Source organism: Musca domestica, unplaced genomic scaffold (assembly GCF_030504385.1).
Source record: "Musca domestica strain aabys unplaced genomic scaffold, Musca_domestica.polishedcontigs.V.1.1 114, whole genome shotgun sequence".
Taxonomy (NCBI): Eukaryota; Metazoa; Arthropoda; class Insecta; order Diptera; family Muscidae; genus Musca; species Musca domestica.
The window spans coordinates 1,573,520-1,601,043 of NW_026712144.1; the positions used below are offsets into that span (position 1 = coordinate 1,573,520).

Genomic DNA, 27,524 nt, shown 5'->3' on the forward strand with positions numbered 1-27,524 from the left:
GTGTAGAATTTTAGACACTTCCGTTGAAAAATATCGCTAAAATCATCGAAATAAATAGGCTATACTATAATTATGGCTCGATGTAGGCCATCATCAAACTTGACTTGCCTGCAGTCAAAAAACTATTCTGTGCAAAATGTTAGCTTCCTTTCTTAATTTGCCGGACTTACTTTAGCACTTCTGGTTGGGTTCCTTCTGTAATAGTTTTTGTGTAACAGATAGTTATTTAAAGTTATAATCCATTTGTAGAAGAGATATCTGGAAGATCGATCAATTTTCGTTCTTGATATAAAGCTGATGCAGACATAACGATTTGCAATATTCATGTTCTCAGAAATTTTGAAATTTTTACGTGAGGAAATTATCCTCATTGATATTGTCCCACAATGATATAGTACCATTTTGTCTGCAGGCAAGTCATATTACAATGTACACTTTCCGAGAGTGCGCACCACGCAGACAACTCTAAATGTCCTGCAACGAATTTGATTTAAAGGCATATGTGGTATATAATCATTGCTTCGGTAGGAGCTATTTTAGCCTTATTAAATGAGATATATCATCTACTATGATAAGTCTGGGGGTATAATTACGCAAACGAAGTAAAGGAAAATTTATAATTTAATATTCCTTCAAAAATATGTTTTTAATATTCTCACCTAATTTTATGATGATGATGACGACAAAATTGTTAACACCTCCAATTTAAGTCAATTTATCATGACCCACCTGAGCACATCACCATCAATGAAAGTGATCCAAATTGTGGTCAATGCAAACTTCACAATAAAGCTAAATGTGTAATTTCCCATGCACGGAACCTATATACATACCTATCTACATACAATCACAACATTGTTGAATGTTCTTAATGATCGCTTTAATGCTGACATAGTAGGTATGCCGCCAGAACGAAAGACGATTTACCAACAGTGTAAGCTAAGACGCCTAAAACAAGTGCTTAACAAAATCCGCCAGCAAAACAGAAAATGCAGTCGAAATAAACATTCTAAATTAAACAGAGCTTAACTTGACAAGTAAACGAAGCGATTTTTTTTTTTTTTTTTTTTTGATTCTGTACCCAAGAAGAAAAAACGTAACACAAAACAAATTGCAATCTTATTTTAAATCGCATTTATTCAATGCAAATTACAATGAATTCTGACGACTTGGAATACAAAATTCTCAACGCGCTTGTTTCAATTTAGCAAAAAAGTTAAAACAACAAAAAGACCAAAAAAAAACACAACAAAATATTTCATCAAACTGAAGCGACAACAACAATATCGCATTTACGAAAAGTTAAAATGTGCGCATGCGTAACATCTTCGCGCTTCAACCAACACCAGTAATGCTGGCTGGCTCGCTGGCGAGCTGATGGTGGCGATGTGATGTTTACAGCAAAAATCTGAAAAGAAACGAGGAATTGCGAGCACTCACCAACACCAGTGAACGTACAAAAACGCTGACGCTGGAAACGAAGTCAGCAACAATAACAAAAAACACCGCCAAGAAGAGGAAAATGTTCGTAAAGCATCATCAAGAAGCTTTTGCTGCTGTTGGATTCGGGGAGAATACCACCAAGTAACTGACTGCTCCACAAAAGAAATAAATACAGCAACAACGCGGGCCATGACTGTTATTTGATGTGAACAGACGGACGAGTGAACGTCGTCGTTATCGTCGCTCGAACAGAAACAAAAGAACAGAACAAAAACGAAAAGAAAATTCTTAAGTTATTTGAAAAACTGAAAGATAACCATAAAGTGGGTTCGAAGTGGATTTTTGTGAAAAAATTTAAATTAAAAAAATTATAAACAAATATAAAAAAAAAAATAAATAATTTTTAATTCTAGGTTAAAAATAATCGAAAGAAAGTGCTTAACGAAAATTCAAAATTCCAAGGTCGTGAAAACATTAAAAAAATCAATTTCAAAATGGTGAGTGTTGGAAATCGAACAATTGTTAAGTGTTGAAAAAAGGACATACGAGTTTTGTAGAAATGATATTTATTTAGAAAAAAAAAACTGAATACCCGGATTTATAAAAATATGCGAAATTATTATTGACTTGGCAATGAAAACCCATTGGATTTTAACCACCATTGTGCGATGTCCTCGCTTTCGCTGTGTAAACAATATACCACAACTCCGCTCAATCTAGTTAACCTGCTTTGCATCATTGAATGTGTTAATGAAAATGTTTTTTTTTTATTTTAATTTTTGATTTCATTACAAAATCCAGTGCATCGAACTGACATTGAACATTGGCTTATAAACGCGAAGATAATATTACATGACAGCATTTTTGATAACCAATATTGGCTATAATCGAAACTGTTTTTTTTTTTTTTTCAAGTGAAATCGTCTTCAGTTTTGTTGGTTTGGTTTGGTTTCGTTTGTTGTGTACTGTGGACTTACATATGTTAAGTGACAGTGACAGAACTGGTGTGATCTCAGCGATTATTTATCTTAATTCAAAATTCACATGAATATCAACTTTCCAATTTTGGTGGTATTGAAAATTGTAAAAACAGTGGGCGATACACCGATCATCAAATATGTAATTCTAAATGGCAATCATGTTTAACAAAAATTTCAAAAATAGTCATATTGAGTTGAAGATTTTAAAAATTTGTAATGCAAAAAAGCTAATAATGGAAATTTATTGGAATTAATACGAAATTTATAAAACAGCCATATTGAGATAAAGAATTTGAGAATTTGTAATCTAAAAATGGAAATGTATTGGAATCAAATTAGTTTTGATTATGTGCTACGTTTTAACAAACTTCCCTCACACATTTTTTAAGTTCGGAAATATCACAGGATTTGCAATTTACATTAAAAGTCGGATCAAAGTAGACTTGGGTAGGGGACTGCCCTATATACCCTCATCCACACATTCCAATTTTATATTATTTTGCAAACTTATTGCTAAAAATTCAGGAAACTTTAGAATTTTATTTAAAACTAGTAAAATTGACATGCAATTTTAAAGAAATCGTCAAAATACCGAACATCGGGATGTGCCGTTATATCGGAGCTATTGGAAAATATGGACTTATATGGACAATGTAATATTAAAGGAAGCAGGTCCTTCTACCAGATCTAAATATAGAATTTTAAATAATTTTGATAGAAATTGTGGCTTAAATTATTAATATATCGGATATCAGGAGACAAAGTTATATGGGGACTATACGAAAACGTAGACCAACGTGGCCCATTTACGAACTTAGCCCGCCTACGTTTTTAGGCTTCCATCTCAATTTGTTCGAAAAAGCATAATCACAACAGACAGACTAAATCGATTTAATCAAATAATGTCGCTAAATAATGTCGCTTAAGTCATTAAAATATCAAATATCGGGAGGTATCGTTATATGGGGGCTATACGAAAACGTGGACCTGCACAGACTATTTTCTGTCTTAGGCTGCAGAATGTATTACGAACTTCAAATACCAAATTTGAAACAATTCCGTAGAATAATGTCGTTAAAATCGTCAAAATACCGAATATCTGGTGGTATCGTTATATGGCGGCTATAAGAAGACGTGGACCTGCACAGACAATTTTCTGTCGGAGGCTGTAGTATCCATTACGAACTTCAAATACCAAATTTAAAACAATTCCGGCGAGTAATTTCGCTAAAATCATGAAAGTATCCATTATCGGGAGATACCGTTATATGGGGGCTATACGAAGGCGTAAACCTGCGCAGACAATTGTCTGTCTTAGGCTGTAGTATCCATTACGAACTTCAAATACCGAATTCGCTAAAATACCGAAAATAGAGAGGCACCATGGGGGCTATACCAAAACGTGGATCTACATGACACATTTTCAATAGCAAAAGCCCTGCAGGCATGATATAGATTCGAGTATAATTCGGATGCTAATTTCGCATTTTATTAGCGTTTTTTTTATTCAAAATTTTGACTCTTTGTGGGGGAAGGAGTGGATCGACATTGCCCCTCTCCGTACTCGATTTAAGTTTGACAATAATATTATGATGTACCAATGTTAGAACAAATCGGACACTCCCTTCGAGAATTATCGTGCGCACCAGCCAGACAGACGGACGGACACCCCTAGTTTGACTCCAAATGTCCTGAAAAGGATTTGGTACAAAGAATACAGGATCTAAAATTATCTTAAATTACCTTTGCCATGACAAAAGGATAAGTGTCTGAACGCACACTGAGATCATGAGTCGAATGTTCCCCCATAGCTCGTAGAATTTCCCTTGATAGAGCCGGACAGTGGCATAATAGGCGTTTGATCCTTTTATTCTTTTTCTCATCCTCACACAAACTGCAGCATTCGATGTTATAGTTTCCCATTTGGACATTCTGGATGGGATGTTGGAGTGGCTTGTTATTCATGCTCAATAGAGACTGAAATCTATGCGTGTATATATTTACTTACATTTGTTTTGTTACCATGCACCGTGTTCCTTTGGCTTTCTCCCTGAAGATTAGTTCTAATGCTCTGTTATAATGACAAAGCTGGACTTTTAACGTGTTGGCGACTTCAAGGTCTGTTGACTGCGAGTCCATCCGTACCAATTCATCGGCTTTCTCATTTCCTTCAACATTACAATGAGCAATTACAATGCCGGTTAGTTGTGTGCAGTTCTACAGAGCTGTTCTACACCTCAGGACAGCATCAGAATTGATTTTGAAAGATTCAATAGCTTTAAGAGCCTCTTGATTTTATACATACAGGGTGAGATGAAAGAACAGCAACCCAGTTCAGACTGCTATCATTTCTAAGCCACTTGTCCGACAGCTGTTAAAATTATTTCAGTGACAGCTCATTATATTGTTTACAAGCGTAGAAAAGCATTTTGGTTAGAATTTTCCAGAAAAATCTTGATAGTGTGACTTCTTTATATTTGGCTGGAAAACCAGAAGTGGCTATCGTTAGAGCACTCCAGAGCATATTGAAAAACGAGCTCGGGGTAAAGCCATTAAAATTCCAAAAAGTGCAAGAATTACACCGCAACAGAAAGAAACTAGACTCAAAAGAGCTAAAGAATTGCTTCGCTTGGCCGAAAGTGGTGAACTGCCGAGTTTGGTTTTCTCAGTCTCCGACGAGAAAACATTCGTGTTTACTTGCCAAAGAGGTCAGCTGAAAATGTACACCTTCGGTTGGCCACCGGAACCTAAGCGTCGGCCATGGTGATGGTGTGGGTCGCCATAACAGCCGATGGTCGCTCTCCGCTCGTATTAATCGACCATGGCATCAGAATATTCTGGAGGGTGTATTAAAGCCTTGGGCACTCAAACATTTTGTCCGCATATCTTGGACATTCCAACAGGACTCAACACCGTCGCACTCAGCACGCGTCACCCAAGAATAGTTACAAAATGAGGTTCCTCGCTTCATTTCTAGCGCCAAATGGCCACCAAAATCTCCGGATACCAATCCGTTGGACTATTGTGGCTGGAGTATTTTGGAAAGCAAGGTTGGCACTAAAAAATACCAAAGTGTCGATCTCCTCAAGCATGCGCTGCGCCGGGAATGGGCCAAAATAAAAGGTGACAAATTCCAACAAATCTAAACTTATTCTAAAATTTGATGCTATTTCCGAAAATTTTTGCTTTCATTCAATAATATTTACAAAAAGAACTGAAGATAGATAGCTGTTTTTAAAGCAAATGTGTGTAGGATACCATAAATTTGTATGTCTTCTGTGTACGTCCAAAAATGATTCATATTATTTTTATTTTGCTTTGGCCATTATTAATCTCAACACTCCATAAAAATGCATTGAAAGCTACCTATTTTAATATTTTTTTTTATATTTTTATATGCTAAGACTACATTCCTCGACCAAAAAAAGCATCACAAACATTTTCAAACCCAAAAATGCTACCATTATTAGTCTATCAATCAATTTCAGCTTAACTAACTCCCCCACTGTGAGGAGCAAAATTGAAATTTTAAAATTTATATTTAACAAAAACGAATATTTCAATTATTAACGGCAATTAACAAAAATCACATTGATTTTGGCATTATAACACAAAAACGTCATTGTACGGCTGCAGTTTTTTCCACTGACTGATTGATTAATACCTTCCGCATTCTGATGGGATTAAAATAAAAGTTTTGAGATTTTGTATTTTCTCCTAATAAGAAATTTTAAAAATTCCCCACATTAAATTGAAAACAATAAAAATTGATTGAATACAACTTTCATCTTATCGATTTGAGTTGCAAATTCGTGTGCAAATGTATTCAGAAATTTTGAAAAGATGACATAGAAAATGTTTGGCGAATGACAACCATATGAATGGAGATGACATATGATGACACCAACAAAAATGAAAATATGTTAATGGAGGCTGATTTGATAGGAGTGTGGGTTTTTTCTGTATGAGATCTAGCAACAATTAACTATTTGTAGAAAGTAAAAGCCTAGTCTTTTCTTTGTATTCACTATGAAAGCCAAATTTGAATACTTCTATTAAATATTCAAATGAACAAGATTTTCTCTATGAATCTCATTTAAATCATCATTATAATGATAAGCATTAATAATATGCTATTAGCAAAACTGCCATATTTCCAATATTTATTGAGACGAATTGTTCATGTCGTGAAATCAAGCATGCTATTAACGTGTCAATCCGCTGAACTACTAAATTAATTCAAGGCACACCATATCTGCTAAAACCGTTGATTTGACAAATACTACTACCACCACTAGTCTTTTGATTTGGCGAATAAAATGTGTTAATTTCATATGGGGGTATTTCTTATTCATATTTGCCTCGTGTAATTCCCAGCAAAATACAGGTTTTATTGCCAAGCACAAGTCTTTGATATTTCAAATTTTTTTCTTTGATTTATTCTTAATCTCAAAGTTATGTTAAACTATTTGACGACTTGTCCAATGTTTTTTTTTACTATAACATCTTTTTACATAATTTTGCAGTTATTTTAATCTCTAAAATATTTATAGCAGCAAGATTAATAGCTACGTATGTATAAAATGTGAGATGTTTCATATAATATAGATTGACAGTAAGAACTTCCGACGCCTTAATGTTGTTCTGTCTATTAAGAACATGGTGTGAATGAAATACAAAGTCGGCCTAGAATGTTGAACTGCTAAGAGGATAGTTGTTGTTGTTTTATTTAATACCTCACATTACTGCGGTTTGAAATAGGAAAAAAGAAGAATATTATTTTGGTTAGACTGAAAGCTGCATATATTTTTCCCATTTAAGATCTGTTGTTCTTCTAAGAGAAAATATGAAGATTTTCTCTAAAAAAGCTGATTAATCCATTAAAAATATTTATACAAAAAAGTTACGTATAATCGGGAAGATATCCTCATTTGGGAGCTATACCAAACCAGTAAAGAAAGTCAACAGTTTGCATATTTTGTAGAGCTTTATACAACAAAATAAAAGTATTTATGGGGAATCTGTGAGAATCAAATCATACCATCTATGACTATAGTTTTAATTTAAAATCCAAAGGAACTAAAATATGACAGGAATATCCTCTTCTGAATCGATTTCTACAAAATTTGCCGAGGCATTAGTCTCTTTTCAATTCGGGCTTGTAATAACCATTTGCTGCACAATTAAATTGAAATCTGATAAAGATATATATGGGAGCTATATCCAAATCTGAACCGATATCGAAAAATTGGCGAAGGTATTTCTGAGCTGTATTTGATATATATAGGGTCGTCATTGGGTCAAATATTATTATGCTTTATGCAATATTTCATCAGGTACTTTTTTGTACTTTGACATGCATATATCGACTTAAAATGTGATTCTATGCAGATCATCATTCCTTTTGCCTGTTACAAACAAATGCACAAAGATATAATACTCTGACCACCCTGTGGTGTGGGGTATAAAGATGGGAAGATACATATAATTTCTGTAGGAAAATTTATAGAACTTCTATGAGAAGAAATACAGCTGTTCTATTAGAGTATCTTATATGAGAAGATCTCACGTTCTTCTGTGAGAAGATGTACATATCTTCTGTGAGGAGATATACATATCTTTTGTGAGAAGATCTACAAATCTTCTATGAGAAGATCTACTGAACTTCTATGTGAAGAACTACTGATCTCCTGCGAGAAGGTCTACTGAATTTCTGTGAGAAGATCTACTGATCTTCTATGAGAAGATCTACTGATCTTTGATGAGAAGATTCACATATCTTCCAAAGAAACTCTACAGATCTTCTCTTAGAAGTTCTACAGATCTTCTATAAGAAGTTATACAGATCTTCTATGAGAAGATCAATGGATCTTCTGTAAGAAGATCTACTGATATTCTGTCAGAAGATCAAAATATCTTCTGTGAGAAGATCTACTGATCTTCTGTCAGAAGATCAACTGATCTTCAGGGAGAAGATCTACTTATCTTCCGTGAGAAGATTTATTGATCTTCTGTGAAAAGATCTGAAGGGTGAAATAAAAACTGCAACAAAGTCAAAAGCCATAATTTTTAAATTTTTTTGTTTTTAAATTTTATTAAATGAAAGCAAGAAATGTCGGAAATATCATCAAATTTTAGAATAAGTTTAGATTTGTTCGAATTGGTCACCTTTGGCACGAATTATGGCCTTCAAACGGCCAACGAAACCGTCACACACTGCCCCAATGTTCCTCTGCGGTATTTTGATCCATTGGCGTCGAAGCGTTTGCTGAGGTGATCGACACTTTGGTTTTTGGTAGTGCCAACCTTGCTTCCAAAATACTCCAGACACAATAGTCCAACGGATTGGTATCCGGAGATTTTGGTGGCCATTGTGCGCTGGAAATGAAGCGAGAACCCGATTTTGTAACCATTCGTGGCGCGTGCAGAGTGCGATGGTGCTAAGTTCTCTTGGAATGTCCAAAATGTTTGCGTGTCCAAAACTTTAATGCACCCTCCAGAATATTTTCGCGATAATATTCGGCAGCGGAGAGATCTCCACACCATCACCATGGCCGGCGCTTGAATTCTGGTGGCCAACCTAAAGTGCAGAAGGTGCACGTTTTCAACTGATCTCTTTGGCAAGTAAACATCATCATTTTGTTGTTTACAAACTGCTGGACGACGAATGTTTTCTCATCGGAAAAAACCCAAACTCAGAAGTTCACCACTTTCGACCAAGCGAAGCAACTTTTTAGCTCTTTTGAGTATATTTTTTTCTGTTGCGATGTAAATTCTTGCACTTTTTGTTCAGGGCACTAGCCATTTTTCGGCCACTACGACGCGGGTTTACTTCTCGAACCATTTCTGCTGATGTTGCTGTCTTCTTCCGTCCATTTCCTTGATGTTGGGCTACGCTACCAGTATCACGGCAACGAGCGGTGGTTCGAGACACAAAAGATTTATTCACATTTAAATGCAGGAGTGCTCTAACGATAGCCACTTGTGGTTTTCCAGCCAAATGTCAAGAAATCACATTATCACGCTTAAATACCATCACGAATAACTTTTTTTCTGGAAAATTCTCACCAAAATGCTTTTGTACGCTTGTAAAAAAATATAATGAGCTATCACTGGAATAATTTTAACAGCTGTCGGACGGGTGGATTTGAAATGACAGCAGTCTGAAGTTGGTTGCACTTTTGTCACAGATCTTCCATAAGAAGGTCTACTGATCTTCTGTGAGAAGGTCCACTGGTCTTCGATGAGAAGATCAACTGATCTTCTCTAAGAAAATCTTCAGATTTTGTGAGAAGATCTAAAGATTTTCAGTGAGAATATCCACAGGTCTAAATTAGGGGGATCTTTTTTCTCATTCAAGAAAATATCTAACAGAAAATATTAAGATTTTCTCTGAAAAAGGCTGCATTCTCATTGAAAAAGGCCGGAGTCTTCATGGGGTTATTTGAAAACACCAGACATTAATTAAAATTGATTTCTTTGTAATCTTCATTTGTTATTAAAGCATTCTTTTGACAGTCATTATTTTTGTAATTGTCTTTTTTTTTTTTTGCAAAATTACAAACGTATTACCATAATTGTGCATTAAAAATTCTGACATTTACTCAAAGCATTTGCATTTGATTAAGACAGACCCGCATGAATAGGTTATTGACTTTATTTAATTGCAATGCAGGCTCTGCAATGATTTACATAAATTAGGGAATGTCACGTGTTGCTGAGTTATTAAGAAAAGTCTCTTAATATTTTAAAATTTATTCAAAAGAAATATGAATATGAACGACACTTTAAAAAGAAAAAAACATTAAATATTGTGATGTTTACATTATTTTTTGTTAAATTCCAATTGCAGACGTTAATAACAAATTGTTATTGAACAAAATTGCATCAGCAATCAATTAAATTTAATATAATTTATGTTGCAATTTTTGTCTGCCAATGAAATATAAATTGAAAAAAATCAAGTATGTGTCTTAAGTCTTTCGTTTGGAGAGCCACCCCTTTCAATTGCATTTTAACTAGCCGCTATAATTATAAATTGAATTTAATTAATTTAATTATTAATTGAATTGAACAGTTATTTCTGGCACATAAGAAGTGCAATTGCAAACAAGTATGTCGAAATTGTTTAATTTTTTTGTTAGAAATTGAGTAATCATCAATTGCTTGGATGATTTCAAGTGATCTCTCTCCCTCTTGAATAATAACAAAATGAACATTAAAATTGAATTATAAAAACAAAAATGAACCACAATCTTATTTATTGGAGTCTTAATCTATATACAAGCTTGTCATACCATATTGGGCAGAAAAAAACACACACACAAATCAAAAAAAAAACCTAAGAGTCAATGGTGAGAAATCGGACGGCCACGACAAAACAGGAACCCTAAATCAATTGATTTTAAGAAAGCGTAATAATGTCAAGATAAAACAAAACGAAAAAAAAGAAACAAAAATTATAAACAATGGCAATAATTTTTGTTACTTATCATCTGATGGAAAGCAAAAGTATTCTTCATTCAATGACATTGAAATAAAGAAAAAAATAACGACATTCCTGCTACAGATGCTAGCGTTTTGTTGACTCACAAATCTGTGGCCAAAGCCACAAGCTTTGAGGAGATTAAATTGTTTGTTTGTTCATCAATTAAATTGTGTCTCCAGGCATTGTTCTAAATCGAAAAATCAATAAATTACAAGACTACCGTTGAAAAAAAAATTGCTGATTAAGAGCAATCATGATGACATGCTATAACAATCCGGTTATTTTTAAGAGTTTTTATGCGCACTTAAAAACAAATTGTGTGGGTTTCCGAAATCAAGTCTAACATGGAATAGGCCGTTTAATTTATGAACAATTTTGTATTTTTGTTTATTTATTTTAACAGTTCTACTTTTGGCAAATATTGAATTACTTTTTAGGGAAATCCAGTACAATAAATGTTTACAGAATAAAAAAAAACGTGAAAAATGATATTCAGAATGGAGCAGACCTCTGAATTATTATTTATGCTTATCTTGTAGAAATAAATATTTCGATATATAAAAAAATGAGTAAATGTATGGATTGATAGAAAACTATAAATGTCTTATTTGGGATAATAGTTGTTAGACAAAAAATCTACATAATTCTGTGTTTCAGTTTCTAGCTAAAAAGATGCATTGATCTCTGAGGTAAATTCGAAAAAGGACATAAATTACTTTTCGAGAGTAATTTTTGTTTATGATAGCAAAAAAGGAAATAGAGTGAAATTTCTCACATTTTTACAAAAAAATGTTCTTATATCAGCTAAAATATTTTGGTGAAATTGAATACTTGAATTATTATGCCGGGCAAGGTTCACGATTTTGTCTTAGCAGAAAAATAACAGAAAGTGTATGTTTTAGCCCATATGTACACTAACACATATGCTGGCACATCTTCTAACCGTTATTTTAAAATTACTGAATTTAGTGTGATAAAACAGTTATTTTAAACGGTAAAATAAACTTTTATGGGAGACTACATGGACCAATGGAACTAATTTTGATAAGTGTGATCTTATGTTCATAAAATAGCCCTACATGACTAATTACAGCTTATTTAGCTGTGAAACGTTTTAATTTTTAGGAGGATCCTGTAAATACGTGAATCCTAATAGACTTTTATTTTATTATTTTTTTTATAAGAATTATTTTACTATCACCCAATAACCATAATTAAATGAAACCAAATAAAACTAGTTAAGAAAAATGGGGTGGGACGAGTATATAATACACCACTATGAGTATTTAGTAGAGCTCAAGTAACAAAAAAGCTTATATTTGGAATTTGTCTGAAGTAGATCATACCAACTATGAACCAAACAACATTGCCGTATAGTGCATGATATGACTTCGATAAGTATTACATTAAAACCAATAAGCAAAAGTTAAATGTCGGGCGGGGCCGACTATTTGACATCCTACATCACTATGTATATTTAGTAGAGCTTCCGTAAAAAAAATTATTTAATTTAAGTAGATCATACTACCTATCAACATTTGGCTTTAGAGCAGTTATAGTTTGGTTTCAAAGGGAGGTATATCCAATTCTGAATCGATTTTCACTAGAGACAATTTAATCTTTTATATCAAATAACATTGCTTTAGAGTGTAATATCACACCGAGAAGGATAATATTAAAAATATATATCGGGGACGAGTCCCGCAAAATGGAATCGTTGGCAGGTCACTCCATTTGAGCTGATATTAGCCATTATTAGCACAATAAACCTGAAATTGCCTTAAGGATATATATGGAGCTATATCCAAATTTTAGCAGTTCTGGACAAAATTTGGCAAAGGTATTTCCGAACTCTATAATATACGAATGTGACTTAAAGACAAAATCGGATGAAACTTATATATTGGAGCTATAGCTATATCTGAACCGATTTTACGAACATTGATGTACATACTTCTAGGCTGAATTCGATCGGATGGGCCAAAATTCAGGTCAGTTGAACTGATATTGGCTATTTGGTGTACAATTAACCCAAAGTATATTGAAGATACACATGGAAACTATATCCAAATCTGAACTGATCTGGATGAACTTTTACGGAGTTATTTATGGGCTGGTACCAAATATTATTTTTATCGAAGGCATATTACGAATATGAGGGACTTAAACACCACATTGAATGAAACATATATATGGGAGTATAGTTGTTTCTCCCATATATTTGAACTGAACTAATTTTCACCAAATTTAATGTACTTGATTCTTTTGGTCGGATAGGCCAAAATTCAGGTCTTTTTGACAGATATTGGCTATTTGGTGCTCAATCAACCCCAAATCTGTTTAAGATATTGTTCGTCCTTGGGCCAAACAAATATTATTTGCAAAATTTCATCTTATATAGCTGTATCCCAATCTGAACCTATCTTGACAAAATTTAAAACACTTATTTCTGAGCTGTATCTGATATCTTGTACCAAAGATTATTGTCGTGGAGTGCATATTATACATGTGAGGGACTTAAAACCCCAAATCTGATGAAACATATATATGGGAGCAATGGTTATAACTGAACCGATTTTCAAAAAATTTAAGGTACTTTTTGGATTTGACGTTATTCTTCTATAATGATGCTTTATAGGAGAATTTTGAATAAATTCACATTAAGTAGGGCTTTAACCCGAAAATGTGATTTTTAATGTTTATGAATTCTTGGCGTTTAGGTACGTTTTAGATTTTCAGTGTATTTCTGAACGTATAATATATTCCACTTTTTGTAGAATATTTTGACTGCTACTATTCCATTTTTACTATACTTAGCAGATGGAACTATAAAAGCCCTTTGCTGACTCACTTCAGGTTTACAATTTTAAACCAAGAAAAAATCTTATTGTTGTCAATAATATTGACGAATTCACAATATATCTTAAATTTACGGTTTCCAAGTAATCTTAATCGAGAAATGTTGTTGTTTTTTACTGTTGACCTGTATATTGATTCTTATTAACTTTATTTTGGCTTAAGGTCAATTGAAAAACATCAGTGTTTTCTTTTTATAATTTTGATTTTTATTTTCCGATATTTCGACTGTCTTCGACAGTCATCTTCAGGGAAAAATATTTTTATTGAGAAAAGCAACAGTCTTGTTTCACCGTCTATGCTAAATTGACCTTAAGCCAAAATAAAGTTAATATTAATCGAGAAATTTCAAAAATATGAAAAGCAACTTCCTGTTTTTATTAGGATTTATTTTAGATGAAAACTTTCAAAACGCCGATGCAAATGTCTTCTATTTTTAGCTCTACTTCAATAATTTTTGGATATTGGATTTTTCATGTAATTATTTTTTGTATAATCCAGCGATAATTGAACTAAAAAAAATTTGTTTTCGGAAATTTTATAATTAGCCAATTTGGACAGATGCATTTGAACAAATTGTAATCTGACATGTAGGAACAGCTAAGAAGTACGTATGCATTGAAAGAGGACATATATTTCTGGGAAAACCTCAATCCATCGCTCTCCACGCAAAGTTTTGAATTTAACTAAAATATCGTACTTAAGGAAAAAAGCTCATGTTGTGTAAACGCTAGAGTAATTTGATTCATATATAGTTTATCACTCATTTTTAAAATCACATTACTTTCATTTAATTTAATTCGGTTTACATTTATATATATAGCTATCAACAGCAGCTATGACGGCAATGAAAAATATATCAAAATGACAAAACCACACTTACTCGTCACTAAAGATTAAATAAACAAATCCATACTTAATTTAGCAGAATTTCAAAAAATTAATAAAATCATGCCTTCATTTCCAAACCAACAAAATTGTGAAAACCAACAAAAACAAATATTTGTTTTTGTTTTGGAATTTCATAGCTATGAATTACTAACACTCTGGGGGGAGGCCAAAGGTTTTAACTCTTAGTCACGCAACCAGAGAGGGAGAGAGTGTGTGTGAGTGTGCACACGTTACCCATATGTCAGCAGTGATTTTAATGATAGCAAACAGTTATGTTAATTATATCAAGTGAGGCATATAAAACAGAGTATTGTTTTTTTTGGCTAGGCAATATTTTTAGCATGTGTCACAAAAATTTTATTTAATTTCATTTTGTAAACATATGTGTTGTTGCTTGTCATCACCCAAATAATACGGAAAAACGTAATACATTTAAGCTCGACATTAATTTTTTATATATCCGCTTTACAAATGTATTCATAACAAAAACAACATCAAACAAGTAAGAAAAGGCTACAGTCGAGCGGGGCCGACCGTTGAATACCCTACAACACTATAATAAACGATACAGTTTATATGGGCGAGATACTCAAAAGGATTCAAGAAGATATTGTGACAAATAATAAAAGAAAACCATCAGGTTTCGTTCTCTAATTTTCGAATAATAGCAACCTAAACTAATTTGCTCATTTCCAATTTATTGGTAGATGTTGCACTTAAATGGTTTTCTTAGATCTGGAACCAATATTTCCCAAAGACCTATAATCTCCCAGAAATGGCAAAAGATTAAAATTTATTATTGGTTTTTGACTGAAATGCATCTGTATGAGATACAGACATTTTACTATATTCTCCAACGAAATCAGCGTTAACGAAATAGTCAGAAGTGCGTCTTTCCTGTATTTGTGAATTCTCCAAAAAGTCACTGGAATGGACATTTTAGTATTTTGTCTACAAAAGTTGGCAAACTATTTCACACATTGAATATTTTGTATGGCCATCCAAAACTGCATGGCTTTTGTAATGTCCGGTAACCCCCATTCAAATGTGCGTGAGGATCGGGCGATACTTACGACCTGCAGACAATTTTTGCAGTTTTTTGGTCCATTTCAGCCCCTAAATATATGGCGATCATCTCCAAAAAGAGTAGGCTTCTATTTTGACCCTCATCTTATCTCCATGCAAAATTTCGTAAGGATCGGGCCATAAATACGATCTGTATATGATATCCTGATATCCTAACCACTTAGTTTTGTTAGCTGTAGAAATATTACCAAATGTTTAATTCAAAATGAAAATATGCCAAAAATGTGACAAAATTGAAAAAATATGAGAAAATTTTACAAAATCAATATTTTCATCTTTAGAGATATATTTTTATGATATTTTTTTAGACGTTTTTTCTTTCCTGCCAAGAGGCCATTCTGAATTAATGAGAACTGTCGAAATCAGTTCAGCCGTTCTCGACATATAAGAGATTTTTCAAGCATATCTTCTTTGATAGATATATATATTGCACATATTTTGCTATATATCCGTTTTGTTGGGTGTTAACATCAATGTAAAGATCAGAAGTAACCTTGTCATGGCTTTGTGATTTCGCCGGGATTTAAAATATTCGCGGTTTAATGAAAAATTTTGAATTTTTTCAACACAAAAGATATGGTCTATTTTACCCGCTAAATATTATCCGATGACTACCCAAATTGGTAGGCTTCTTCTCCGCCCTAAACTCTAGCTACATGCGAAATTCCGCGTCGATTGGTTTATAATTGCGACCTATATAGCTACTGCAAAATCCGAAATTTTTTCAGTATTTGGTCCATTTCAACCCCTAAACATTTGGCGATCATCTCCAAAAGAAATAGGGTTCTATTCTGACCACAGTCCCACCTCCATTCTAAATTTCGTGAAGATCGGGCCATAATTGCGACCTGTAGAGTGATTACAAATTAACATGGACAGACGGACAGACGGACAGACGGACGGACGGACATACATAGCTAGATCGACTCAGCTCGGCGAGCTAGGAAGATCCATATATACTTTCCTATGTGGGAAACCAATATTTCCAGGTGTTACATAATTTTTGGGCCAATCAAACTTATAATACCCCCAACACATAGTGTTGTAGGGTATAAATATGGAAGTGAAACTGCGAAGAACATGAACGAAAAATTACTCCCATAAATTTATATCTGTCGTGTAGGCAAATATTTCCTTATTCGGCTATAATAAAAAAAATAGAAAAATATGTAAAATATTCATTTAATTTGTTTCGCTTGCCTTGTCATCTCCAAAAAAAAAAAATTAAGTGTATTTTATTACATTTTCGTTATTTATTGTAGTGTTCTTATTTTGTAGATTTAATGGAAGTAAGGGGTAATAAAAAATAACCTTTGTTTTGTTTGGGACGCTATTTAAGATAGAGAAGAATCAGTGTTAGTTTCCTCTGTAGTGGTTATAGGAGGCATTTTCTTTAGAAATATAGGTGGCAAAATTTAATATCCAATAAATATAATTTTATAGGCCTGTCGATCCTAAAGAATTTTTATTTGATATTTTCGGGGGATGTTAGCTAGAATGCTTATATCTCAGGAATGACTGAACCGATTTTGACAAATTTTGTCAATTCAGAATACTCTCTTGGCATAAAAGTATAAAATCTAAAAAATCACATAAAAAGATTTTGTAACATTTTTAATATTTTCATATTTTTTATCGCATGTGATTTTTTCAATTTGACTTATAATGTTGAAATCTATATTTTGTATTATTTGTTCACCTTACAACACAGGTTGGGTTTATTATATACAGATTGCAATAATCGTCCGATCCTCACGAAAATTGTCACAAGGGTAGGGTTAGGTTCAAAAGAGCTAGGTTTATGGTTTTCAAAGATGTGTTGTAAGGTATCACATGGTCGGCCCCGCACGGCTATAGCTTTTTATTATTTGTTTATGTTTGAGTGTTGCTTCTTAAGTTATCATTTAGAATTTTATGGCTTTACAATATAATTTTGCTTGAATCTGAATCAAGCGAAATATGGGCCTCTGTTGGACAATCTCCAATAAAGGACAATCTCTAATAAAAAAATTAGATATAAATATTAAAATTTAATAAATTGCACCACTGCACCAATTTTATCACAATTTTAACTTGTTAAAAATAAACGTTTGTTTTTAATGATTTAATGATTACTTTAATGAAATGATGCAACCCTAATTATAATTAACATTATTAATAAAATCTGGACTTTGACCTTGAATTTTCCAATAGCCAATAGGCCAAATTTGTGAGTGGAAAATGTTCTTTCTTTCTCAAAATTCTCTAACTTTTGAAAAGAAAAATTTTGTTTTCATAATTTTGATAGACTGCACCAATTATAGGCTTCTAGTTCGGCCCTAGCTTCGGGCAAAATTTCGTGATGATCGTGCAATAATTTTGAGCTATTGTGTGATTACAATTTTACGTAGAGGAAGATTGATGTATAAAATCGTGGGTCTACGACTAATATTTCGACGTAACAAACTGTTTGGCTCAATCTAACCTATAACACCTCCAGTTGTAGGATTTAATTAAATAAATACAAATTGAAAATTAACAGTCGGTTTCGCCGGTAGATGTATACCCCCAGCCAATGTCCGATAATTTTAATTGATTTTAACTAGCGTTATATCCGCTTTATCAGCTACTCCATACACTTCATATGAGATATGTGATAGATTTTGGAAAATGTTGGAATTTTCACACTATATATATCCCGTATTCACAGCAGACCTTGTGTTAATAAAAATGTAGGGATGTTGCAAAGTTTAAGAGAATCGCTTGCTTATTTCGCCTTTTTTTAAAATATAGTTACTCTAAAATTTGACCAGTTGTGGGGGAGTTGCCAGAAGGAGTAGAAATATTGGCATGTGTGAAATTTTAAAAGAATTGGATGCTCATTTCGCATTTTATGATCGTTTCTATTATTCAAAATTTAACGCTTTGTGGCGGAGGTACCAGAAGGAGTGGACCGGTATATTCCATCTTCAACAAACAACAAATCTTACATTTATAGAGATATTAGGAAATGCTGAGTTTGAAAGAAATCGGATGCTCATTTCGCGTTTTATGAGCTTCATGAGTATTATAAAGGTTGACACGTTATCGGGAAGGCACCAGAAGGAGTGCACCGATTTTCACACAATAACTTGTGCTGGTAAAAATATTAGAGTGTTTGTAATTTGAAGACATTTGGACTCTTATTTTACATTTTATAAGCGCTATAGTTATTCAAAATGTCGACCCTTTAGATTGGGCCGATATTGTCCATTGTCGCACCTGATCGAGAACTGATAAAAATATTAGGATTTGCAAAGTTGAAGGAAAATTTAGATGATCCTTTCTCTTTATAAGAAGCAAAATATTTTCTTTCAAAATTTCACCGGGCTTTCCGAACTCGATCTATGTTTGATAATATTATTACGATGTACCAAGTTTAAAGCAAATCGTATACTATTTTCAAGAGTTATCGTGTGCGCCAGCCAGAAAAACAGAAGGAAGGACTTCCTTAGATCGAGAGATCTAGGGTGAAAACCCGTTATTTCAATGAGTCAAGTTTTGGCTGTATCAAATGATGTGTACCCTCTGTAGGCATATGGCTGAGGATATAATAAGAGTGCATAATCAACATTAGCAGTCTTAAAACAATAATATTTTCCTTGACTCCATTTCTTTTAGATGAGCCATTTGACTAAAGTGGTTTCCGGATTCTGAGAAGTTTCTGCAATCTCTGTATTCTCTGGACGAAGAATAACTTAGAAAACCACAAAAGCGGGAGAAGCGAAAAAATTCTTCACTGGTGTTTAAAAACGCTTGGATAAGCTTCTGAAAACAGAACTGTTAAATTCATCCTTGTGTCTTTTGTTTTTTCTTTCTAATTTTTATTTTTATACCCTCCACCTTGGAATAGAGGGTATATTAACTTTGTCATTCCGTGTGTAACATCCTTAAATATTCGTCGCAGACCCCATAAAGTATATATATCCATAATCAGCATAAAATTCTAAGTCGATTTAACGATGTCCGTCTCTCTGTCCGTCTCTCTGTCCGTCTTACATTTATCAATTTGAGTTAATATTATTTATAATATACTATTTATGCCTAGCGAACTTTAAAAAGATTCAAAATAATAATTGACTGGTGCTTTTTAAATGTTCATCAAAGTGCTTCTTCCCAAGTCTTTTTTTTGGCAAAAAAACGTATTTTGTGTCTTATTATTTTTTATCAAACCACAGATATTTGAGGGAATTAGAAACATTTATTCATTGGTAAAAATAAAGCTTTTATGGACATATTTCATCCCTTTGTTTAATTTATCCCTAAACTTGCCATAGAATTTGTGCTTAGTTTGTAATTGTTTTAAATTTTCATAATTTAGAACTACTCATGAGTCAATTACAGAAATGGTTGCAAATCCACCATGCGAACATTAATGGAAATATCCAAATAAATAATATGTCCCTTGACTAAGCCATGCACATCATAACGCTTCTGTCTTAAGTCTTTTGTTTTTTTTTTTTTTTTTCAATTTTGTTGCAATTTTTATGTGTTATATGAGTGAATTTTAGGAAACTAAGCGAATTTTACAAGGTTTCAAAATAATAATTTCCTAAATCCTTTTCAGTGTCCGCCATAGAGCTTCATTGTTTGCTTTGCATTTTCGTGCCTAATTATTATTTACCAAATCATACATTTTTTATAAAAAATAATTGAAGTTTCTGAGAGAATTTGTTCTTGTGTCTTAAGTCTTTTGTTTTGTTACAAGTTTTGGTTGTTTTAAATTTTCATAAATTAGAATTATTCATGTGTCAATTACAAAAATGGGTTTAGAAACTAAAACCACATTATAAACGTTAAAAATGTTCAAAGAGTGATATTACCATTGGTTTAGTCATGCCCATCATTGCGCTTGTGTCTTAAGTCTTTTGTTTTGCCTAAGCAATTTTTGTATCTAATTATTATTTTTACTGAACCATCATTATAATTGCACACAAAACACATAACATGAACGTTATTAAGAATTCATTTAAGCCTTTATGAATACATTACAGCGTCTATGCCAAATTTGGTTTTCCAACTTGAACAAACACCCCCATCGAGCTTATAATTGGAAGGCATATGCCAGCAGTTGTTGCAATAAAAGTAAAGTGGGTACTAATTTATACAAATTCATATTTATAAAACAAAAATTACAGAATGTCAGCACAAGAGCTTATGATTTGAATTTTCACAAGCCTAGGTGATGAAAATACAAAAAAAAAAAAAAAAAAAAAAAAACATGAAACACCCACATAAAGTAGATTTCTATTTCAAACAATAAGACTTCACACTACACCGGCAACATGTGTTCTTCTTGTGGCGGTAGCAAGCAAAAAACCAGAACACCTGTTACTCAAACTGCCAGCACTGTTTTTTTTAGTAATGTACGCATCATACGTTATGCGTTTTTTTTTTTTTTTTTTTTTTTTTTTTTTTTGAGGAAAATTATTAATGAAAAATGCCTTCTAAAAATATCTTTTGAGCTGCCGTAACTGAACCAGTTTTACAAAAAAAAAAAAAAAAAACCTGTGAAGTTTGTCAAATTCAATTGCGTTTGTTTTGTTTTCCTCCATTGTGTAAAACATTAGTACAGCTAACCTTGATATTAATGCATTAAGTGTGGAAACGAAAAAAATAAACAAAAAACAATTTGCAAACTAACACAATGGCAACCATCATATGTTATAAATATTTAAAAATTATGACAAATGCTCTCCGCCACAAAATTGTTTAATGTGGCATGAAGTGCCAAAGAAAGAGACTGAAAAAATATTGAGGTTGGAATTTTTGGTAAAATACAAATTAAATTTAGAGAACTAATAATGTGTACATCAGTGGGAGGTTAATCGAATTCAGCAGCTGATGAGGTATTGAGGTTGTATGGAGAAAAATAAAAAATAAATAAATAAAACTTAAACAAAATGGCTAAAGGTGCAATTACTCCATGGACAATGGGGTCTGACAGAAAATCATCGTCCCTAAAATCACTTGCCTAAATGTGGCATCTATCCATGGGAAGACTATGGTTTCAAAAAACTTTGTAATGATAAAGTATTACCGAAGATTCTGGAAGAGGGTTGTTCAAACTGTGCTTATGTGGCCTTCCCTGTGCCTTCCTAAGTCATTTTGAATCTCTGAAAATAAACCAAGAAAGAATTAGCCCAAAATATAAAATCTCGATATATAAGACAAAAATATTCCTAAGTTAATTTTAATTAATGCTATTATGCTGATTCTACAGGGTGAGATAAAAAACTGCAGCAAAGTCAAACGCCATAATTTTTAATTTTTTTTAATTTTATTGAATGAAAATGATAAAATATCGGAAACAGCATCAAATTTTAGAATAAGTTCAGATTTGATCTAATTGGTCACATTTGGGCCGATTTATGGCCTATGAAACCGTCAAACGCTGCCCCAATGTTGGTCTGCGGTATTTTGGTCCATTCTCGCCGAAGCGCTTGCTTGAGGTGATCGACACTTTGGTATTTTTTAGTGCCAACCTTGCTTTTCAAAACTATAGTCCAGAAACAATAGTCCAACAGATTGGAATCCGGAGATTTTGGTGACCATTGTGCGCTGGAAATGAAGCGAGGAACCTCATTTTGTAACCATTCTTGGGTGGCGCGTGCTGAGTGCCATGGTGCTGAATCCTATTGTAATGTCCAAGGTCTGCGGCCAAAATGTTTGCCTGTCCAAGGCTTTAATATTCTGCATTTATTTCAATGACATGGTCAATTAATACGAGCGGAGAGCGACCATCGGCTGTTATGGCGGCCCACACCATCACCATGGCCGATGCTTGAGTTCTGGTGGCCAACCGAATGTGCACATTTTCGGCTGACCTCTTTGGCAAGTGAACACGATCATTCTGTTTGCTTCCAAACTGCTGGACAACGAATGTTTACTCACCGGAGAATTCCAAATTCGGCAGTTCTTCACTTTCGGCCAATCGGAGCAACTCTTTACCTCTTTTGAGTCCATTTTCTTTCTGTTGTTTCTCCTTCTTGCACTTTTTGGAATTTCAATGGCTTTACCCCGAGCTCATTTTTCAATATTTGCCGAATGGAATATTGCGATATGTTCAGCTAACGATCCATTTTTCGCCCCTGCGACGCGGGTTTCGATCAAGTCGCTTCTTTACTTTTCGAACCATTTCTGCTGATGTTGCTTTTTTTCTTTCGTCGTCGAGCCATGGTATAAGACACAAAAGATTTATTCACATTTAAATGCTGGAGTGCTCTAACGATAGCCACTTGTGGTTTTCCAGCCAAATATCAAGAAATCATACTTGAATTCCTGCACTAATAACTTTTTTTCTGGAAAATTCTCACCAAAATGCTTTTGTACGTTTGTAAGCAATATTATGAGCTGTCACTGAAATAATTTTAACAGCTGTCGGACGAGTGGCTTAAAAATGACAGCAGTCTGAAATTGGTTGAAGTTTTTTCATCCCACCCTGTATGGTTTCAAAAATCTTTGTGATGACCAAGCATTACCGAGGATTCTGGAAGAGGATTGTTTCAAAGTGTGCCTATGTGTCTGCCAACCTAAGCCATTTTGAATCTCAGAAATCTAATCCAGAAATCTTTAATATTTTTTTAAAGTATTTTTGATTTATATCCCTCCAACAATAAGCCCAAAATATACCACCCTGATATATATGACAAAAATTTTCCTAGTTTAATTTTAATTAATGCTATATTGCAGATTCTATAAGTAGTTTTAGACTAAACTGTGTAGGTTAAAGATGAACAGGCAAAAATCTTGATTTAAGGCATGAATATCACCCAAAAGAAACTTAGCACACAACTGAAAAGAACAACAACAACAAAACACACATCATACTTCACACATAATTTTGCGGTCAAGCAGTGTGTCAGGTGCATAAGTCAAATAAAATGAATATCCGGTACAAAAACAAAAAAAAAACATAAGGTATGGAGAAGAAAACATACAACGTTCGTTTTATTTCGGCCCGTGCAATGTAGTCAGCATTCAGTACTCATGCCACACTTTTTAAGCCACTGAAAAGTTCAATGTATAAATTCAACGGAAAACCACTAGAATGTTGCCATGATGCGGATGAGAGGGAAAGCAAATATAAAAACAATCACAATAATCGCTTAATTCCATTTCTTAATTGTTTTTATTTTATGTTTTAATTCAATTTTATTTTTGCTTTTCTATTTTCAGAAATTTTTCCTTCTACCCCTGCTGCTGCTGGGCATAAGCTTTTCATGTGAGGCCCAATACATTCCTAGTGGTTATTATGGCCCGGTGTCAAATTATTTGGTAGCCGATACTCAATCGAATGGATACTCATACCCTCCTCCAGATGTGCCCTTTACTCTACCCCAGAAACCGGGCTATTCTTATCCAGTGCCGAAAATTCCCTTTGAAATAACATCTAAACCAACTCCTCCTCAACCTACCAAGGGTTACTCCTACCCCACTCCAGCTGTGAAATTTGTATTGCCAACCAAATCAACAAAGAGACCAACTCAACCACCCCAACCATCTAAGGGTTACTCATACCCCACACCATCTGTGCCATTTACTCTACCCACCAAAGCTACGCAGAGATCAACCCAACCACCCCAACCTACCAAGGGTTATTCCTACCCCACACCAGATGTGCCCTTTACTTTACCCCCCAAAACCACTCTGAGACCAACCCAACCACCCCAACCTACCAAGGGTTATTCCTACCCCACACCAGATGTGCCCTTTACTTTACCCCCCAAAACCACTCAGAGACCAACTCAACCACCCCAACCATCCAAGGGTTATTCCTACCCCACACCAGATGTGCCCTTTACTTTACCCCCCAAAACCACTCAGAGACCAACCCAACCACCCCAACGTACCAAGGGTTATACCTACCCCACACCAGCTGTGACCTTTACTCTACCCACCAAAACTACGCAGAGACCAACCCAACCACCCCAACGTACCAAGGGTTATACCTACCCCACACCAGCTGTGACCTTTACTCTACCCACCAAAACTACGCAGAGACCAACCCAACCAACAAGGGTTATACCTACCCCACACCAGCTGTGACCTTTACTCTACCCACCAAAACTACGCAGAGACCAACCCAACCAAACAAGGGTTATACCTACCCCACACCATCTGTGCCCTTAACTCTACCCACCAAAACTACGCAAAGACCAACCCAACCACCCCAACGTACGAAGGGTTATTCCTACCCCACACCATCTGTGCCCTTTACTTTACCCCCCAAAACCACGCAGAAACCAACCCAACCACCCCAACCTAGCAAGGGTTATACCTACCCCACACCATCTGTGCCCTTTACTCTACCCACCAAAACTACGAAGCGACCATCTCAACCACCCCAACCAACTAAGGGTTATTCCTATCCCACACCATCTGTGCCCTTTACTCTACCCACCAAAACTACGCAGAGACCAACCCAACCACCCCAACGTACCAAGGGCTATACCTACCCCACACCAGCTGTGCCCTTTACTCTACCCACTAAAACTACGCACAGACCAACCCAACCACCCCAACCAAATAAGGGCTACACCTACCCCACACCTGCAAACAAGTTGGTATTGCCAACACAAAAACCACAAGGTTATTCATATCCCCGTCCCGCCATTCCCTTCAACTTCTAAGACCACTGCCACCAGAGCAAACCGATCAGGACCACATCAAAAATTGTGATTATATAGCCAGATAATTTGGATGCTCGAATTATAGGCTATTTTATATAATTTCATATTTAGTTTTAGGTTTGTTATTTGTTTGCCCCTCCAGCCGTTAGTGTTGTACAATTAACGGGTAACCGTTTTAGACTGTGCTCCAGCATTGACAAGATGCACATGTTCGCTCGACGTACATTAAACGAATAAAGAGAATAGTCATTAACTATAAATAAAGTAATAAATTAAACAAACTATTTCGCTATGTACTTAGTTAGAGATAAATGTTGTAAGTTTGAGTTCGATGTGTTCTTAGAATGTTAACGACGAATGACAGAATTGAATAATTTCATTGTAACGTAAGATTAGTTCCTAAGACGAAAACGAATAAATATAATTTTTTATAAATTAAATTGGTTGTTGTTTTATTTATTGGACGACAGGGGAATGTGAGAGCCAAGGGGGTAATATTTATACAAAAAAGAAGGGAACTTCTCAATTTGAGAATATTTACTGAAAAGACAAAAATGTATGTATAAAGTACATTCTTTCATGTTGCAGAACAGAAGTAATAGTGTAACTGGAAATCAAAATATTTTTCCAAAGGAAATGTATTTATTACTTAGGTTTTGAGATAATAATTATTGAAGCAGGATAAGGAACTAATGTTGGGATATTACAAATATTTAGGTCGGTATAGTTCAGCATCAATAAGGGCATACAGGGTGAGATAAAACAAGTTAAAAGCAGTAAGTAAGGCCGGGTCGAACTTTGAATACCCTCCCCCATTTGGAACGAATTTGGTAATTTTCAAAAAAAAAAAAAAAAAAAAAAAAATAGCCGATATATTGGGGTCTTTTTTTTCAAAAAATAAAAACAGCCCTTATATTGGGGTCTATACGACGTGGGCCTACATAGGCACTGTTTGTTATAAGCCATTACCATATTATAAACGGGTATAATTTAACATCTTCAAAATACCATATATGGGGAGATACCGTTATATCGGAGCTATACGAAAACCTTGACCATCATAGACAATTTTCTGTCACAGGATGCAGCATCCATTACGAATTTCAAATACGACATCTCAAACAATTTCGGTAGGTATTGTACCTAAAATCGTTAACATACCGAATATAGGGAGGCACTGATATATGAGGCCTATATGAAGATTTGGTCCTGCCAAAACATTTTGTGTCACAGACTGCAGTTCCCGTTACGAACTCTTAATAGGTAATTTGAAACTACTCCGGTGAATAACGACGCTAAGATCATCAAAATACCGAATATTGGGGGGCCGTTATAGGGGGGCTATACGAAGACATAGACCTGCATAGACATTTATGTCATAAGCTGAGGTATCTATTACGAACTTCAAATGCCAAATTTGAAACAATTCCGGTGAATAATGTTGCTAAAATCATCAAAATAACGAATATAGGGAGGTTCCGTTATATGGGGGCTATACGAAGACGTGGACCTGCACAGACAATTTTCTGGCCTAGGCTGTTGTACCCATTTCGAACTTTAAATATCAAATTTGAAACAATTCCGATGAATAATGTCGCTAAAATCACCAAAATACCAAATATCGGGAGGTACCATTATATGGGGGCTATAGTAAAGGTGGTCCTACATAACCCATTTACAAAATTAACTTGCCTACAGGCAAAATAAACATGTGTGCAAAATGTTAGCCTTCTACCTCAATTCGTTCGAAAGATAGCGTGATTACAACCGAAAGAAGGCTGACATCGCTAAATCGACTTCGAGTTTTATGCTGATCAAGAATATATTTAAATTGTTGGGTCTGAAATGAGTATATCGAGGAGTTACAAACGGAATGACAAAGTTAACATACCCTCCATAGAATGGTGGAGGGTATAAAAAAACTGCATCAAGGTTTGCTTTTGTTGTATTTTGACATTTTTTTAAATTTATTGAATGACGGAAAAATTATCGGAAATAACATCAAATTTTTAACGGCCAATGAAGCCGTAAATCGCTTCCGAATTTTGCTTTGCGGTATTTGGCCCATTCCCGGCGAAACACTTGCTTGAGGTGATCGTCACTTTGCTATTTTTTAGTGCAAACCTTGCA

At 34.3% G+C, this 27,524-nt stretch overlaps 1 protein-coding gene across 1 annotated transcript; it reads left to right on the forward strand.

The window, feature by feature from the left end:
- Window positions 1–1,613: 1,613 nt before the first annotated feature.
- Window positions 1,614–25,834, forward strand: LOC101897727 (uncharacterized). The gene is given in 4 exon segments (XM_005176532.4): window positions 1,614–1,766; window positions 1,857–1,940; window positions 23,941–24,714; window positions 24,717–25,834. Coding segments are annotated over 3 exon segments (1,455 nt in total). The 5' UTR covers window positions 1,614–1,766; window positions 1,857–1,937; the 3' UTR covers window positions 25,395–25,834.
- The last annotated feature ends 1,690 nt before the right edge of the window (window positions 25,835–27,524 follow it).